This window comes from Paroedura picta, chromosome 15 (assembly GCF_049243985.1).
Source record: "Paroedura picta isolate Pp20150507F chromosome 15, Ppicta_v3.0, whole genome shotgun sequence".
Classification (NCBI taxonomy): domain Eukaryota; kingdom Metazoa; phylum Chordata; class Lepidosauria; order Squamata; family Gekkonidae; genus Paroedura; species Paroedura picta.
In genome coordinates, this window is record NC_135383.1 from 22,462,398 (window position 1) to 22,477,301 (window position 14,904).

The 14,904-nt window shown below is 46.7% G+C and overlaps 1 protein-coding gene across 3 annotated transcripts in view; it reads left to right on the forward strand.

Moving 5' to 3' along the window:
• Positions 1-14,904, forward strand: part of USP32 (ubiquitin specific peptidase 32) — a 192,673-nt gene that overhangs the window by 74,396 nt on the left and 103,373 nt on the right. For all 3 annotated transcript variants that reach the window (XM_077311223.1, XM_077311225.1, XM_077311224.1), the window contains exons 3-4: positions 10,340-10,445; positions 14,364-14,482. In XM_077311223.1, the coding sequence (XP_077167338.1) occupies positions 10,340-10,445; positions 14,364-14,482 (225 nt within the window). The remainder of the gene's footprint in view (positions 1-10,339; positions 10,446-14,363; positions 14,483-14,904) is intronic.

Consider the following 14,904-nt stretch of genomic DNA (forward strand, 5'->3'; position numbering starts at 1 on the left):
GCACATCTGCCCACCCTGGGGGTGTGCAGCTCTCTGCTCAAACAGAGTCGTCTGAAGCTCAGTCCTTCAAAGCTGGGGGTCCTGTGGTTGAGTAGGAAGGGACCATGTGAGGAAGCACATCTGCTCACCCTGGGGGTGTGCAGCTCTCAACCACTTACTCCGCCAGGAACCTGGGCGTGGTCTTGGATGCTTCTCTTACAATGGAAGCCCAGGTCAGAAAAGTAGCACGGCTGGCATATTAGCACCTCCATCAAGCCAAGCTACTAGTGCCCTACTTGGCCCCAGAGCACCTAGCCACAGTGATCCATGCAACAGTCACCTCTAGCCTGGACTTCTGCACCTCACTTTACGCAGGCCTACCCTTATCCTTGATCTGGAAATTACAACTGGTGCAGAACGCTGCGCCCAGGATTCTCACTAATACACCATGGAGATCCCACGTCAGCCTGTACTCCATCAACTCAGTTGGCTCCCAATTGAATTCCAGATTAGGCTTCAGGTTTTGGCACTTACTGTCAAGGCCATGCATGGTCTGGACCCAGTGTACTTGAGAGAACGTGTGTCTGCCTATACCCCCAAAAGAGCTCTATGCCCCTTCCAACCGGCTGGTGATCCCTCGTTCCAAGGCGGCTGGCATCTTCAGAGGTAAGGGAACCCTCCCTCCTCCCCAAATAACTCTTGACACACTATTCACACACACCAGCAACTCTTCACACACTCCACACTTTGGCATGGAGAGATTCCCGTCTTGCCATGTCCTACCTCTGAAGATGCCAGCCACAGTTATTGGCAAAATGTCAGGGACTAAACCTATCAGAACCATGGCCATGCAGCCCAGAAAACCGATAACAATCAGTGGTAGTCTCTTTGTAGCAGTTTTTTACCTAATACTAGGTGCAGTTGTTTAAAAGTGTGCATAATTGAAGCATGTAAGGCACAAAGACCAAAGGCTGTAAGGCATTTTCTAGGTATGCCACGGTGGCGGTGAGCGAGATGGCCACGTGGTCTTCACTATCAATCTTTATTAAACGCTATACAGTTCAGCAGATGCCACCTTCAACAAAAAGGTTATCCAGCATGTCTTGGAAATCAGTGATGATTTCTCACCCAGAATTTAGAAGGCTGCTCTGGGAGGTGCCCCCAAGATGTCCTCTACCTTAAAGGGACATGGACCATTGGTTACATACTGAGAAGGGTCCTTATCCTCTGAGGTCAGGAGGATATCTTTTCCTTCCCAACTCATTGTTATCTGTCAGATATTGGCTTACTACTTTTTCTAATTTTTCCTTCTTCTTGTTTCCATTCCTCACTTGACTGCTTACCATTTATTTATTAAAAAGTAGTTGTCCCATGAGGTATTTTATCTTAGTTTTTTATAGAAAATAGGGCATAACTTTAGGAGTACCTAAACTGAAAGGGAAATGATTACCACAAAGGAGGCAGGAAGAAGAAGAAAAATTGTTATTTCCTCTCTTAGTGAATGGTGGGAATCATCCACTAAGATGTCCTCATGTCATCAGAGGAGGAGGACCTTTCTTGGTAGTAACCAATAGTTCTTTAGTGTTAGCAGCAGGGAACGTTGATCATTCTGGTTGCTGCACTCGGTATCAGCTGCAGATTCTAAACAACCTTCAAGGGCAGCCCCATACTACATACATTTCAGTAGTCCAGTTTAGTGAAGTTCCCTCCTGAACTGCTTTTCTGTAAAGTAGATCAGGGCAACAGGTTTCTTAAATCTGAATCCTAACATTGTTTCTATTTATCAGTAATGATGGATTGAGGAATGGGGTGAGTATGCCTTTGGCAGGCCTGAGACCATCTTGGCTGCCTGAGAAGTCTCTGTGGACTTCTGCTCCATCCACTTAAAGCAGGCTTTCCACATTTCGGATAGTTTCCTGAAATATGTGGCCACGCAACTCAGAGCTGAAGAGTTGTAATTGTACAGTGCTGTTGTGGCTCATTGGTAGAGCATCTGCTTAGCATGCAGAAGGTCCTTGGTATTTCCAAGTAAAAGGATCAAGTGATGTGATAGACCGCTATCTGAGACGCTGGAGATCCACTGCCCATCTGAGTGGAAAATACCTTGATGGGCCAAGGTTGTTTCACGCCTCCCTCTGAGGGAGCCTTCTGTGATTTCCGAGAGTCATTTTTCTGGGTGAGAAGCCTCTGCAAGCAGATAGCAAGTTGATGAAGGCTTGGCTACTCACAGCTAGTGCTGGTAGGAGGGGAGCCAGGCCAGAGCAGGGACTCATGCAGAGCTACAACAGACTGCCTCATGTTCGGGCTGCTAGGAGACTAATTTCTTGCAGCACACGGCTTTTTCCTCGCCCTCCTGTTGATTCTTGATGAGTGTATTTAGCTGCCACAGTCGAATGCCTCCTGCTCTTCCCTTTCCCGTAACTGTAAACCTGACAGCCACGTTTAATTGCAGTGCAGGCAGATTTTTTAAAAAGTGTCAGCTTTTTCTCCGGGAAAGGAAAATATTAAGAGGGCTTACAGGAAGTGTTTGGCTATCAGTGCCTAACTTTTAAAGCGCAGCGATCGGCACTTGGTTCTGAAGCCGACTGATGGAGCTGCTGTTTGTGCCTCTGTGTTCTCTGCGCATCCGACTGATCCACGGCCTGGTACCGGTTCCCGGACCGGGGGTTGGGGACAGCTGCATTAGGGCAAGCTGTGGAAGGGGTTGGCACTCCTTGCCTGACCCCCTCTCAGATCAAGGGGCTTCTAGGTAGTTATAGTTTGAGTTGCCTTCAATTCCTTCCGCCAGTAACTTGGTATAGTGGGCTCCCCGACAATGCTCCATCTGGCTGACTAGGGCATGTCCTCACCTGAGTGGGGAACAGGGGCAAGAGAGGCAGAGGCAGGGAGGTAGTGGGCAAGCCCTGCAAGGGAACAGTGGTTCTCTGGGCCCAAGAAGGGTGAGGCTTTAAGGATATTAAGGATTGGTAAAGTATTAATATCCTGAAAGATAGCAGAGTGCCTTAGTATGGCAAGTCACGCAGTAGGAAGCAGAGTGCATGTGGAGTGAAAACAACAAAGAGAAAGACACATTCACAAACGTGGCACTTAACTAATATGACAACTATTGAATGAAGAACTGAATACTACATACCTAGAGGTAAAGATACGGTTCCTATTCTAATCTAAATAGCTGGATGGAGAGAGATGCTTGAGGCATCTACCTGCCATCATGTTGCAAGCTCGAGAGATGGAGAAGAAGGGGGAAGAGACTGGGGGAAACAGGAAATTACCCTCTAGGGACAGGTCAGTGAGATCAAAAGTGAGAGTGGTCAGTGTCCCTGTCTATCTCTATGGTAAGAGAGTTCCTGCTTACACCCCAGAAGTCAGGAGACATCGCACAGAGAGCTGTTTTCCAACATAGCTAAATAGGAGGGGAGCTGGCAAAGGAGCAAGGAATAGAGAACCTCCAGGTGCTTGGATTGATCACCCTTCTAAAAAACATTCTGTTCAGGAAAGCAGTGACTGTGCTGGTGCTTTCAAGACCCCGTGGACTTCAGGCTTGATGAGTGAGAGCCAGTGTGGTGCAGTGATTAACAGTGTCAGACGAGAATCTGGAAGAGACAGCTTTGAATCCCCATGGACACCGTAGAAGCTCACTCGGTGACCCTGGCCCAGGCACACCCTGTCAGCCTAGCCTCCCTCACAGGGTTGTTGTGAAGATAAAATGGAGGAGGGAAGAATGATGTAGGTTGTTTTGGGTCCCCTTTGGGGAGATTCACAGGGTATGCACAATTGTTTTGTGAATGGTATAACCCAGGGGTAGTCAAACTGCGGCCCTCCAGATGTCCATGGACCACAATTCCCAGAAGCCCCTGCCAGCGAATGCTGGCAGGGGCTTCTGGGAATTGTAGTCCATGGACATCTGGAGGGCCGCAGTTTGACTACCCCTGGGTTATACCATTGAAATGTTAGGAATATTATAAGTTTAAAGTATAATGTAATCTCAGAATTCACTGTAAACCACCCTGAGCCACAAGGGAGGCCAGTATAAATATGTAATAAACAAAGATTAAATAAAATGCTCCCCCCTGTCCCCAGAGGCCTGTATGTATGGTCACAGAGCAGCAAACAGAATACACTTGATTATTAACACACAACAGGTAAAGACAGACCATGATGCTGAAATATGAGAGTACTAGCTGTAAAGCCTGCTGCATGCCAAAATGCAGTGGGTGCTGGCGGGAGGAAGGTTGTGGGAGGAGGTAGGGCTGTAGAGGCATGGAGAGGCCTCCCGGCCGCTTGCTCACCCCCACCTAAGTCACGGGGAAGGCCCCCCCCCCAGCCTTCCCTGTCACTGTACAAATGTTGCCGCGTCCAGGAGCCGGCTTCAGGCTGCAGCAGCACCAGGTATTTTGTCAAGCAGAAACGGGGAGGAACTGTGCTGTACTGGAATGGGTGGGCAGTTCAAGCCCCCAGAGTTGGATGTTGCATCCTGTGGATGCAAAGGCGGAGTGAGACATTGTGCAAACCTGGGCTCTGCTCCCCAATTTGCCTTGTATGGAGTTTCTGGCGTTGAAGTGGGCAGGTGGCATCTTATCAGGGCCCTGCTAGAGAGAGATGAGTAATGTCATCAAGAAAATGTTTGTAACTAAACTATGCTACATGTGAACCAGCAGCAGACTAGCACTGCACAAAGCATAATGCAATGTAAAAGGTAAAGGAAAAGGTATCCCCTGTGCAAGCACCAAGTCATGTCTGACCCTTGGGGTGATGCCCTCCAGCGTTTTCTTGGATGACTCAATGGTGGTTAGCCATTCCCTTCCCCAGTCACTACTGTTTTACCCCCCCAGCTAGCTGGGTACTCATTTTACCGACCTCGGAAGGATGGAAAGCTGAGTTGACCTTCTGCTGGCTGCTGGGATCGAACTCCCAGCCTCATGGTCAGAGCTTCAGACAGCATTTCGGCTGCCTTACCACCCTGCGCCACAAGAGGCCCATCATAATACAATGTACCAGATATCAAATGGCAGGTTTACCACTTCCTCTTTTACAGGTTAAAACAAGAAACAGAAGTCGGAGTGTTACCTGGTGCTGTAACACATGGGGGATGTGACTTGTACGGAGCGGGACGGTATGACATGCCCGTCTGACCTATGGATTGGAGCGGGAAAGTGGGACCAAGCAGACCCTTTTTGACAGCATTTAGCAAAAGCGAAGACCTGAATAACTCGCACACCACCTTGAAAACTGGAAGCCAATCAGTCCAAGGAGCATCATGTCTGCAAATAAGATTGAGGCTGCTGGTCCGAAAGCAGAAGCAACGCCTCCCCCTCTGCGGACGGGGCTTTGTGTGTGGTCCTAAATCCCTCCCCCCTTGCTGTGCAGTCTGGTTCTCAGGCAGCAAGGTGGAAGCCCTGTCTCACTTGGCACCAAGAGGCATCACATGTTTAGCACATGAGCCATTCCTTAAATTCCACCGCTGTATCGTTGCAGGAAGCCAAAGCTGCTCAGTCCTGGGCCGACCAGCCTCTCTTGCGCTCCAGCCCCGTCCTCTTGTAGAATGAGGCAGATTTCTGTCAACGGAGAAATGGCTCAGGCTTGGGCCTGCAAGTCCAGTAGAAGGATAGTGCCAGCAGTTGTATGAGTGCTTCCCTACAGATAGGGAATTAGGGCCCTTGGGAATCAGTCTCTTCCTGAAACCCTTGGCCAGTGTGCTGATGTTCTAGCATGTTTATACCACAAGGCACCATTCAGAAACGTGATCTTTCACTGGCAGCCTGGAGTGGTTGAGCCTGTCCTTTCACCTTGGCCCTCAGCCTCATCCGAGGCATGTGGGGAAATTCAGATAGTCACCTGAAGCACAACCTGTGGTCCTCCAGATGTTCATGGACTACAATTCCATGAATTGTAGTCCACGGACATCTGGAGGACCACAGGTTGACTACCCCTGCATTAGACCATTGTAGCTTGTTTGTCAGCCTTTTCAAAGAGCCATAGTGTGAAGAAATCCATTTTAATATGCCACGGGTACTTGAGAATGGATCATCCCCATTCTATGCGATCCTTATGTTGAGTAACTGGTTAACTCGATGTTCCCGCAAAGAAGCATCTTTTAATTGTGTGAGCTCAACAACTGTTCCAATAGGCATAGGTTTTATTTGCAAATCTTCAATTATAATTTCAAAACTGCTAACAGTTTAGCATCAATGAAATAATCTTTTTAAGCCCTCGGATTTGACTGCAGAGCCCACCTCTGTTTTTGTTTGGTTGCTCTGGGTCTGAAATTTGCACAGAGCAATGAAAGTATCTCCCTAGGACAGCCATAAGTGGTTTGACAGTTGTCAGGAATGGAAGCCTCAAGTGGTGGTTGATGCATCCAGTCAGGGACAAGATTGTTCTCTCTGTCTGCCATCTATCCACAACCTTTTGGGTTGATTCAAATGAGTAGCCGTGTTGGTCTGAAGTAGCACAATAAAATCAGAGTCCACTAGCACCTTTAAGACCAGCAAAGGTTTATTCAAGGCAGGAGTGTTCGAGTGCAAGCCCTCTTCCCCAGACTATGAACTTCCATCATGACAGTGGGAATATAAAACAAAAATTCAATTCTGTTAAATGAGTAAACTGTGTCACAACATCCAAATATAGGCACATTATAATTCTTTGTAAAAACAGCCAATCAATCCCCTGGAATTCAGTTGCAGTTCACAAAAACATAGGAGAAATAAATCTGTCTATGTCAGTGGCCATTTGCCGTTTGCCCCATCTGTCACCATACAAGTGTGAAACATTCCTGTAAGGGAATTGCTGGCAATTATCTCATCCCAAGACCAGGGAATTAAACTCAAAAATTCCATTCCATTATCATTATCTTACAGTTACATTATCACAAATAAAATAAATTGTGAGGAATATGAATACACAAATTGAACAAGGTTAGCATGAATAGTTAGATAAAAAACCTATGTTGAGTTAGGAATGTGCCCTTTGGCTCGGCTTCTTCTTCTTCTTCTTCTTCTTCTTCTTCTTCTTCTTCTTCTTCTTCTTCTTCTTCTTCTTCTTCTTCTTCTTCTTCTTCTTCTTCTTCTTCTTCTTCTTCTTCTTCTTCTTCTTCTTCTTCTTGTTAGAAGTAGCAATTGTAGCTAAAATGCAGGATCATTCCTTGGTTCATTGCCAAGAGAGGGATTGAGGCTGATGTGCAAAACCCAGGGTGGACTCATGCGTGCATACATGCAAAATGGGCCATGCACAGGGCATTTGGATGAATAGGTGAAAGAGAGCCAGGTGCAGCTCACCTAAGTACAAGGCACTTCTATAGCAGCTGCATGCACAGCTCTATTCCAAGTGAATGGAAGCCTCTCCTTGGTGTCTGCAGTTTATAGGTATCTGCCTTAAGGAATCAGGAACCAAATGAAGTTCGGAAAATTAGTTGCTTACAGTTGCCAACATCAAGAAAACTCAACATCAAGAAAACAAAGATCATGGCATCTGGCCCTCTCAATTCCTGGCAAATAGATGGGGAAGAAATTGAGATAGTGGCAGATTTTATTTTCCTGGGCTGCAAGATCACTGCAGATGGGGACTGCAGCAAAGAAATTAAAAGACGCTTGCTCCTGGGGAGGAAAGCTATGGCAAATCTAGACAGCATCCTAAGAAGCAGAGACGTCACCCTGCGAACAAAAGTGCGTTTAGTCAAGGCTATGGTCTTCCCAGTTGCAATGTATGGCTGCGAAAGTTGGACCATAAGGAAGGCCGAGCGTCAAAGAATTGAGGCTTTTGAACTCTGGTGCTGGAGAAGACTCTTGCGAGTCCCTTGGACTGCAAGGCGAACAAACCGGTCAGTCCTAGAGGAGATCAACCCTGACTGCTCTTTAGAAGGCCAGATCCTGAAGATGAAACTCAGATACTCTGGCCACCTCATGAGAAGGAAGGACTCCCTGGAGAAGAGCCTAACGCTGGGAGCGATCGAGGGCAAAAGAAGAAGAGGACGACAGAGAATGAGGTGGATGGATGGAGTCACTGAAGCAGTCGGTGCAAACTTAAATGGACTCCAGGGAATGGTAGAGGACAGGAAGGCCTGGAGGATCATTGTCCATGGGGTCGTGATGGGTCGGACACGACTTCGCACATAACAACAACAACACAGTTGCCAAGATTAGAAAGCTAGGTTCCCTTTGTCTGTACCAGGTTGGACATTTCAGGGGTGCCAGCATCAGGTTTTTAAGCAGCAACTCCCCTCCCCTGTGCAGGGAAAAAGAAAAGGCCTAGGTACGTACCTCTCATAATTATGCCTTTAGGTACATAACATTGTTCCATCACTGGCTGCTATATGATAAGCGAGGCAGCAGTTCCAAGCTATTAAGAGCAGGGGAGATTTGTCCTGCAGTGACTTCTTGTTTGACTGTCAAGTCTATAAATAATCACCTAGGGCTTCAACCTGAAAGGTGGCTAATAAGTAATATGATGCTGCTGGTGTGTGCGTGTGTGTGTGCACGCACAAAATGAATCATGCCTTTTTCAGGGAAAGGGAAAAGGAACTCTTGCTACATCTAGACCAGTGGTTCTCAACCTTCCTAATGCCACAACCCTTTAATACAGTTCCTCATGTGGTGGGGACCCCCAACCCTAAAATGATGCAAGTGTCCTTTCACAGAAATTAAACCAAAACTGACCAGTGGCATGAAGATCCATTGTTCAGGATTGTATATAAATTGGTTCCCCCCCCCCCCGGGGTTTCTCAGTTAAGTTCTGCCTCTTGTTCCACCATGCTGATCTCACTCTTTTCTGCTACTCCAGATAGACGCCTGCAGGAAGAGTGACAACAGTGGTGCCCCCCCCCCTGGCCAAACTGCTCCCCTTGCTGCGACCCCTGTGAAAGGGTCATTTGACCCCCAATGGGGTCCCGACCCCCAGGTTGAGAACCACTGCTCTAGGTTAAGAGTTCTGAACCCTGTGCAAGATGGTAGCTGATGTGAACCCAACCATGCCTTGCAAGGAGCCAACAGCAGCTGTCCTTGTCCAGGCTTGATTTTGTCATAATTACTTGTGTGCTGATTGCGTGTTGTAGGCAGAGCTTTCTTTGAAGACTGTTCTACAAATGGCCTTGACTTAAAACTCTGGAGGGGATGGGGGACGGGTGTTATCAGGGCATCTCTCTTGCCTTAAAAGAATCCCAGTGGTTCTCGGTTTGATTCCGGAGTGCCGGTTAACCACAATCCAGAATGCTGGTTAACCTATAAAACCCTAAGGGGGCCTGGAACTCACATGCTCAAGGGACCACTTTCTCTTGTGTATCCCCCTGCATCGGCTTTGGAGGCCGTGCTCCAGTTGCTTCCCCTCTTAGGTCCCTCTCATGAGAGAGCCGTAACTCTGGAATCCTCCACACAGTACCTATATGTGACACTAACGTTTGGTCCTGTACTCTCATTAATGAGATTCTTCCTGACTCTGAATGGTTTTTGTGGGTTTGGGTGTTAAATGGTTGTCATCATTGTGTGTGTTTTTGAACTTGAACCCACTTTGGCTGCCAGCAGTGAGAAGGCAGGGGAGAGATGCTTCTGATCAGTAGAGCCACATGCCTGGGAACTGCATCCCTGCATTCTCCCTGATGCTGCAGAGGGGTGGGGCAGATGAGAGGGTGGACACCTTGCAGCTGCACCCTTACAGCAACTTATTCACTGTATTTATATGACGACCATTGGGCCAGCCTTGCATCAATGAAAGCGTTTCTGTGCAGGGAGCCAGAGAGTTGTGTGCAAGCTGTGTGGCTAGTGCTGAGCCTTAATAGCTGGGCCTCCTAGCAGCTAAAGGCTTGGGCTGTACGGGGAGGAGGTGGTGGCTTATTATGAGAGCTCTTTTTCTCTTTCTCTCGACTGGGTGGCTTGCTTCATAGTTTTTTAATGGCATCTTTATCCTGATCATCAAAGAGCTCAGGATAGTCTATGGGGGTGTCCTTTCCTCTGCTGTACCCTCACAGCAACTGTGTGTAGGAGGTTAGGCGACAGTACAGCAGCTGTTCCAGGGTCACTCAGTGAGCTTTGTGGCTGAACTTGCCTCTCATCTAACTGCTGTATTTCACTGGCTTATATCACTTGTGTCCGACAAAGTTTTTCTGTTGGGTTTATCCCCCAATGTATTCAGATTACTCCAAGCATGACCAGTGCTGGAGCATGTAGGAACAGCCATGGAGCACCTCACCAATTTGCTTGTGAACATCTGGCCGGCTTCTGGTGGAACACTGGTCTCAGAGGGCCCTGTCCTGATCTGCTTAGGCAGTTATGATGTCTTATTCAGAGGGGGCTGGAGTAGCCGCATGTGCCACCTCTGAAAACCTCTCCAAGACTGTACAAATGAACCTTTTCCCTTTGTCTTTTACTTCCAGGTCATATACTGTTCTTTTGGCGGCACATCCAAAGGGCTACATTTCAATAACCTGATAGTGGGCCTGGTCCTCCTGACAAGGGGCCGAGATGAAGAGAAGGCAAAATGTAAGTAGCATCGAGGAGGAGCAGATCACAGGGGCTCTGCAGAAAGCAAGAAAAGATTTCCGTAATGTGAGGACTTTTGAAGGCTGACATACCTTGTCAGGGATGCTGTAGATCAGGGTGCTGCATTCGCGTGTCCACTGTCTAAAGAGGGCTAAATCTTAAACCAAAATGTAACAGAATTATTAACCTCCTTATTTAGATCAAAAGCAAACATTCAAAGGTAAATGAAGAAATTGTAACTTTATTGCAATCCATTTTGGAACAATATTTTACTGTGGAATCTTTTATTTAGCTACGTATGCTTACCTAGTCAGTGTGATTTTTGTGGCTGTTTCCTGTTAGCCAAGGCATTGATGTCCAAGTCACGCTTTGTGAAAGACACTCTTAAAATGTCATGCACATGTTCAATTGTAAGCCTTGACCTACACTTGATTTCACAATTTTCATCTTGGAAAAGGTTTGTTCACAGATGTATGTGGTGCCAAAGACTGTGAACGTGCCTTCAGCAAATTTCTTTAGGTTGATCAATATATCAGGTAGACCAGAATAGAAATCAAACAGACTGTTTTCTTTGTACATGTCTCTGAGATGATCACTGGCTTGCAAATCAGTTATTACCATCTGAAAAAGTTACTTGCATCTTCTGGTGCTACTTCAGATGGATTCTGAAACATTCTTATTTCCTTTCTAAGCAGTGCGAACAACTCTTCTGTAAATCTGAAGTTGGAATCTATCCCCCTGATAAAAATTAGTAGTTGAGCAGTGTCTATAACAGGGGTAGTCAAACTGCGGCCCTCCAGATGTCCATGGACGCTGGCAGGGGCTTGTGGGAATTGTAGTCCATGGACATCTGGGGGGCTGCAGTTTGACTACCCCTGGTCTATAATGTCATTGCTCTCATCTAATGCCAAGGGAAAAATATTAAATTTTTTTGCCTTAACAACTATTCTGGTGGTTGTAGATACAGATAAACTGACACAACTAACACAAGATACCTTCTCAGGGAGCATATCCTCCATTACTTCACTTTTAAATAAATTCCCCATCTGAGAATGGTCTGCCACTCTCAGCAGTACATTTAGCAGCATGATAGCTAGCCCCCACAGTATACAGGTTGTCTTCAACATGCTTTCTAAAACACTTTTGCTGCAAAAGAATTATTTTTAAGAGAGTTTATCTTGTTCACTCACATCTCTCCTTGATATATTGAGTAGCTCTTGTGACAGGACTCAAAGTGCCTTTTAATATTGTACTCCTTTAATACTGAGACAGTTTCAAGACATATCAGGCAACCTGCTTTATCCTTGTCTTAAAGAAATACTCAGTAGTCCATTTGTCATTAAAGACACATTGCTCATTGCAATTTTTTGTTTCTTTGAAACTGAAATTCCTTTTGCAGATATCTTACAGGGTTTTTAGCAGGACAGCAGTTGCAGAATTTCAATGTTATCCTTGATTAAATAAAAAAATGTAAATAAAAATATGAGTACTATAATTTGAGGCCTAACTGCGCCTTTTCCCATTAAATCCACTCCACTCTAGCTTATATTAGCTGGGGATTTTCAATTTGACCATGGCAAAGCTGGGGATTTTCAATTTGACCTTGCCGCCCCACTACATTTCTCAGATGCACTGGGCTATACACACAGGCTAGGAATAATTTTTTAAAAATGGATTGTGAATCTGGCCGACCAGAGGGTAGAGTTGCAATCCTAATTACATTGAATACTATGAGATTTATTTTTTAATAAACAGAGTGCCTTGAAGTTTAAATATGCACCTGCTAATACGTTTTAATTTTAATAGGTTAAAATTGGGGGCACTCCAAAAAAGGGCAAGTAGACAGAAACAGTGAATGAAGACAGCCTTCCACCCAGAACAGAGGATATGCCATTAAGTTGGCTTCAGATTATATGCAGGGAGCACATAACACACCACTGCTTGCCAGCCAACCCTCAATCATGAGAAGTAAAATGGCAGCCAGAGGGAGGGGAACTTGGCTGAAGGAAGATGTGAGAAGGGGAATGCGATAAGTTTCCCTGCTAAGAGAGTACTCAAGGGGCCACTCACCGGCTCCTGCAGTCAAAGATGTATAAGAAGACTCCTAGCTGGAGTGAGGAAGGGAGGAAAGGCAAAAGCAAGCAAGGCAAGTCAGAGCAACCAGCCCTTGCTGTGGAAGGAAGAATGCTTTTGGTTGCAGCAACAACCTCATCAGTAACTCTGGAAGCCACTTGCTTTGATGGGTGGAGCCTCTAGAAATATTCAGCATGCAAAACACTTTGTATCCTTTTTTTTTTGCAAAAATAACCAGGTCTTTTACTGTCCTTTTCCAACCTTTTTTTGGAAAAGCAGACCTGACATCTCCTGAACCGATTCACACAGCGACTTTACCTTCCTTATGTACATACATAGCTTCAACATGGTAATTCATGGAGAGGGGGAGTCAGAGAGCTGAGTGCTATGGGTGCCTGAGCTTTGCTGGCTAGCAAAGCACCTAGAATGGCCAAAATGCTATTACGGAGGATATAAGAACAAGAGAGGGCTGACAGAAGGAACCATGAAGACCAAAACAAGCAATGTTGCTGTTGTCTTTTTTGCAAGAAAGGGACAGGATGAACATCATTTAGATCATCCTGTATGGTGCAGGGGGTTGGGTTGGGCTGGGTGGATGGTCTTTGGGCCCCTTCCAGCGTTCTGTCATTCTTAGTGTAACCCCAGCGTCTGTTCCTTCAGCCTCGGGGCGTTCTCAAGGAAGCCTAGATTTTACTCAAGATGAACATCCGTGTGGCCGGGCCCACTTGAGTTAGATCCAAATGCCAGATTCTGAGTGCAATCCTTAATTTGTATGCTTGCTAGCCCTAATGGGAAGTTTCAGCATCATGAGTTTGGGTCCCACAGCTCTGTGCTGCTAACAGTGTCTCTTTCCTCTGGCATCAGCGGGAGGCTCCTTGCACAGGAGGAAAGCATTGCCGCTAATGGAACAGATCTGTGGGATCCAAGCCCATTTGTCTCTGGTAGGTTTCTGCATTTTTCAGTTCCAGCAATCTAAGCCCTCTTGGTTGTAGAGCAGGGGTAGTCAAACTGCGGCCCTCCAGATGTCCATGGACTACAATTCCCAGGAGCCCCTGCCAGCGAATGCTGGCAGGGGCTCATGGGAATTGTAGTCCATGGACATCTGGAGGGCCGCAGTTTGACTACCCCTGTTGTAGAGCCTACTGAACAGGTGTGAGTTCGGGCACCTCCCCTTGCTAGGATGTGAAAATGAAAGATTTCTCTTTCTCTATCATACAAGCGCAAAACAACCCTTCTGCACACATCATAAAGCAGCACAGAGGAAAAGTGCAAAATTAAGAGTTGGAGGATTCATCAGATAACTCTCATGCTGCCCCCCCCCCCGACCGCTGATCTCTACCCTTATTATTTAAAACATTTTTGTGCTGCCTTTCTACCTTTCCACGTGCCATGCTGTGGCCCTCCTGTCGTATACCCTGATCTTGGATTGCAAGTAATGAACTTAATTGCATAGCTTGGCCTTTGAGTACCTGTACTAAACATCCCTTCTGTTCCAGTCACATTAGAATCAGACCCCCATTCAAGAGAATGTGGGAAGATAAAATATTGTACAGCTAGGATTTGGGGAATGTGTACCCTGCATGGGGCGAAATCTTATGACTGTAGAGTTGGAAGGAGATGTTGATTAGGGTTGTGCGCTTTGGCCAACAAACCAGCCCAACGCGGCGTTGGGGGAGGGGCGGTGCCGGTGTCAGGGCCACCCCTCCCCCCCCGTGCCGTAGCGCTGGCTGCTTCGGGCTGGAACGGCCCCTTCGGCAGCCGAAGCGCACAACTGTACAGCTCCTAAATTGTGCTGAAGTGCAGTTCAAGCTTGACTCATTTGACTTTCTCTATGCTTTCACCTAGACATTTTCAGCCTCTTTGCAAATGAATCCGGCAGCTATGTTGTCCGCGAAGAGATGGAGAGGATGCTGCAGGTGGTCGACGGGAAAGTCCCGGAAACTGTTAAGAAGTGCTTTGCAGAGGTATATCCCGCGACTTTGCGAACTGGAGGAGAAATGTTTTAAACGGCCTAGCCGTGTCTGACACCATCCAACAACCATGTCACTCAAACTGGTACCTGTGTTTGGTTTTTGATGTCCAAAACGGCCTCTACACGTATAGGGTCAGACTGCATCACTGGGATGGTTTTTCTGGAGCTGAACCTGGGTCCTGATCTGATTCAGCACTCCACCTGAGAAGGCTGAAAGAGAGAAAGAACCGCAAAAGAAATAGTGCTGATTCCCCAGACCAGATACAAGGCTAGAGAGATGAAACGGGAGGACTGGCAAACACGGAAAACAACAATGCAATGCAATGGCTAGTGTGATCCTAGCGATGCTTCCGTAGCTTTTTACCTAAGAGGAGTAAATGGGGAATCTAAGGGTAGAAGATAAAAACATCCGCT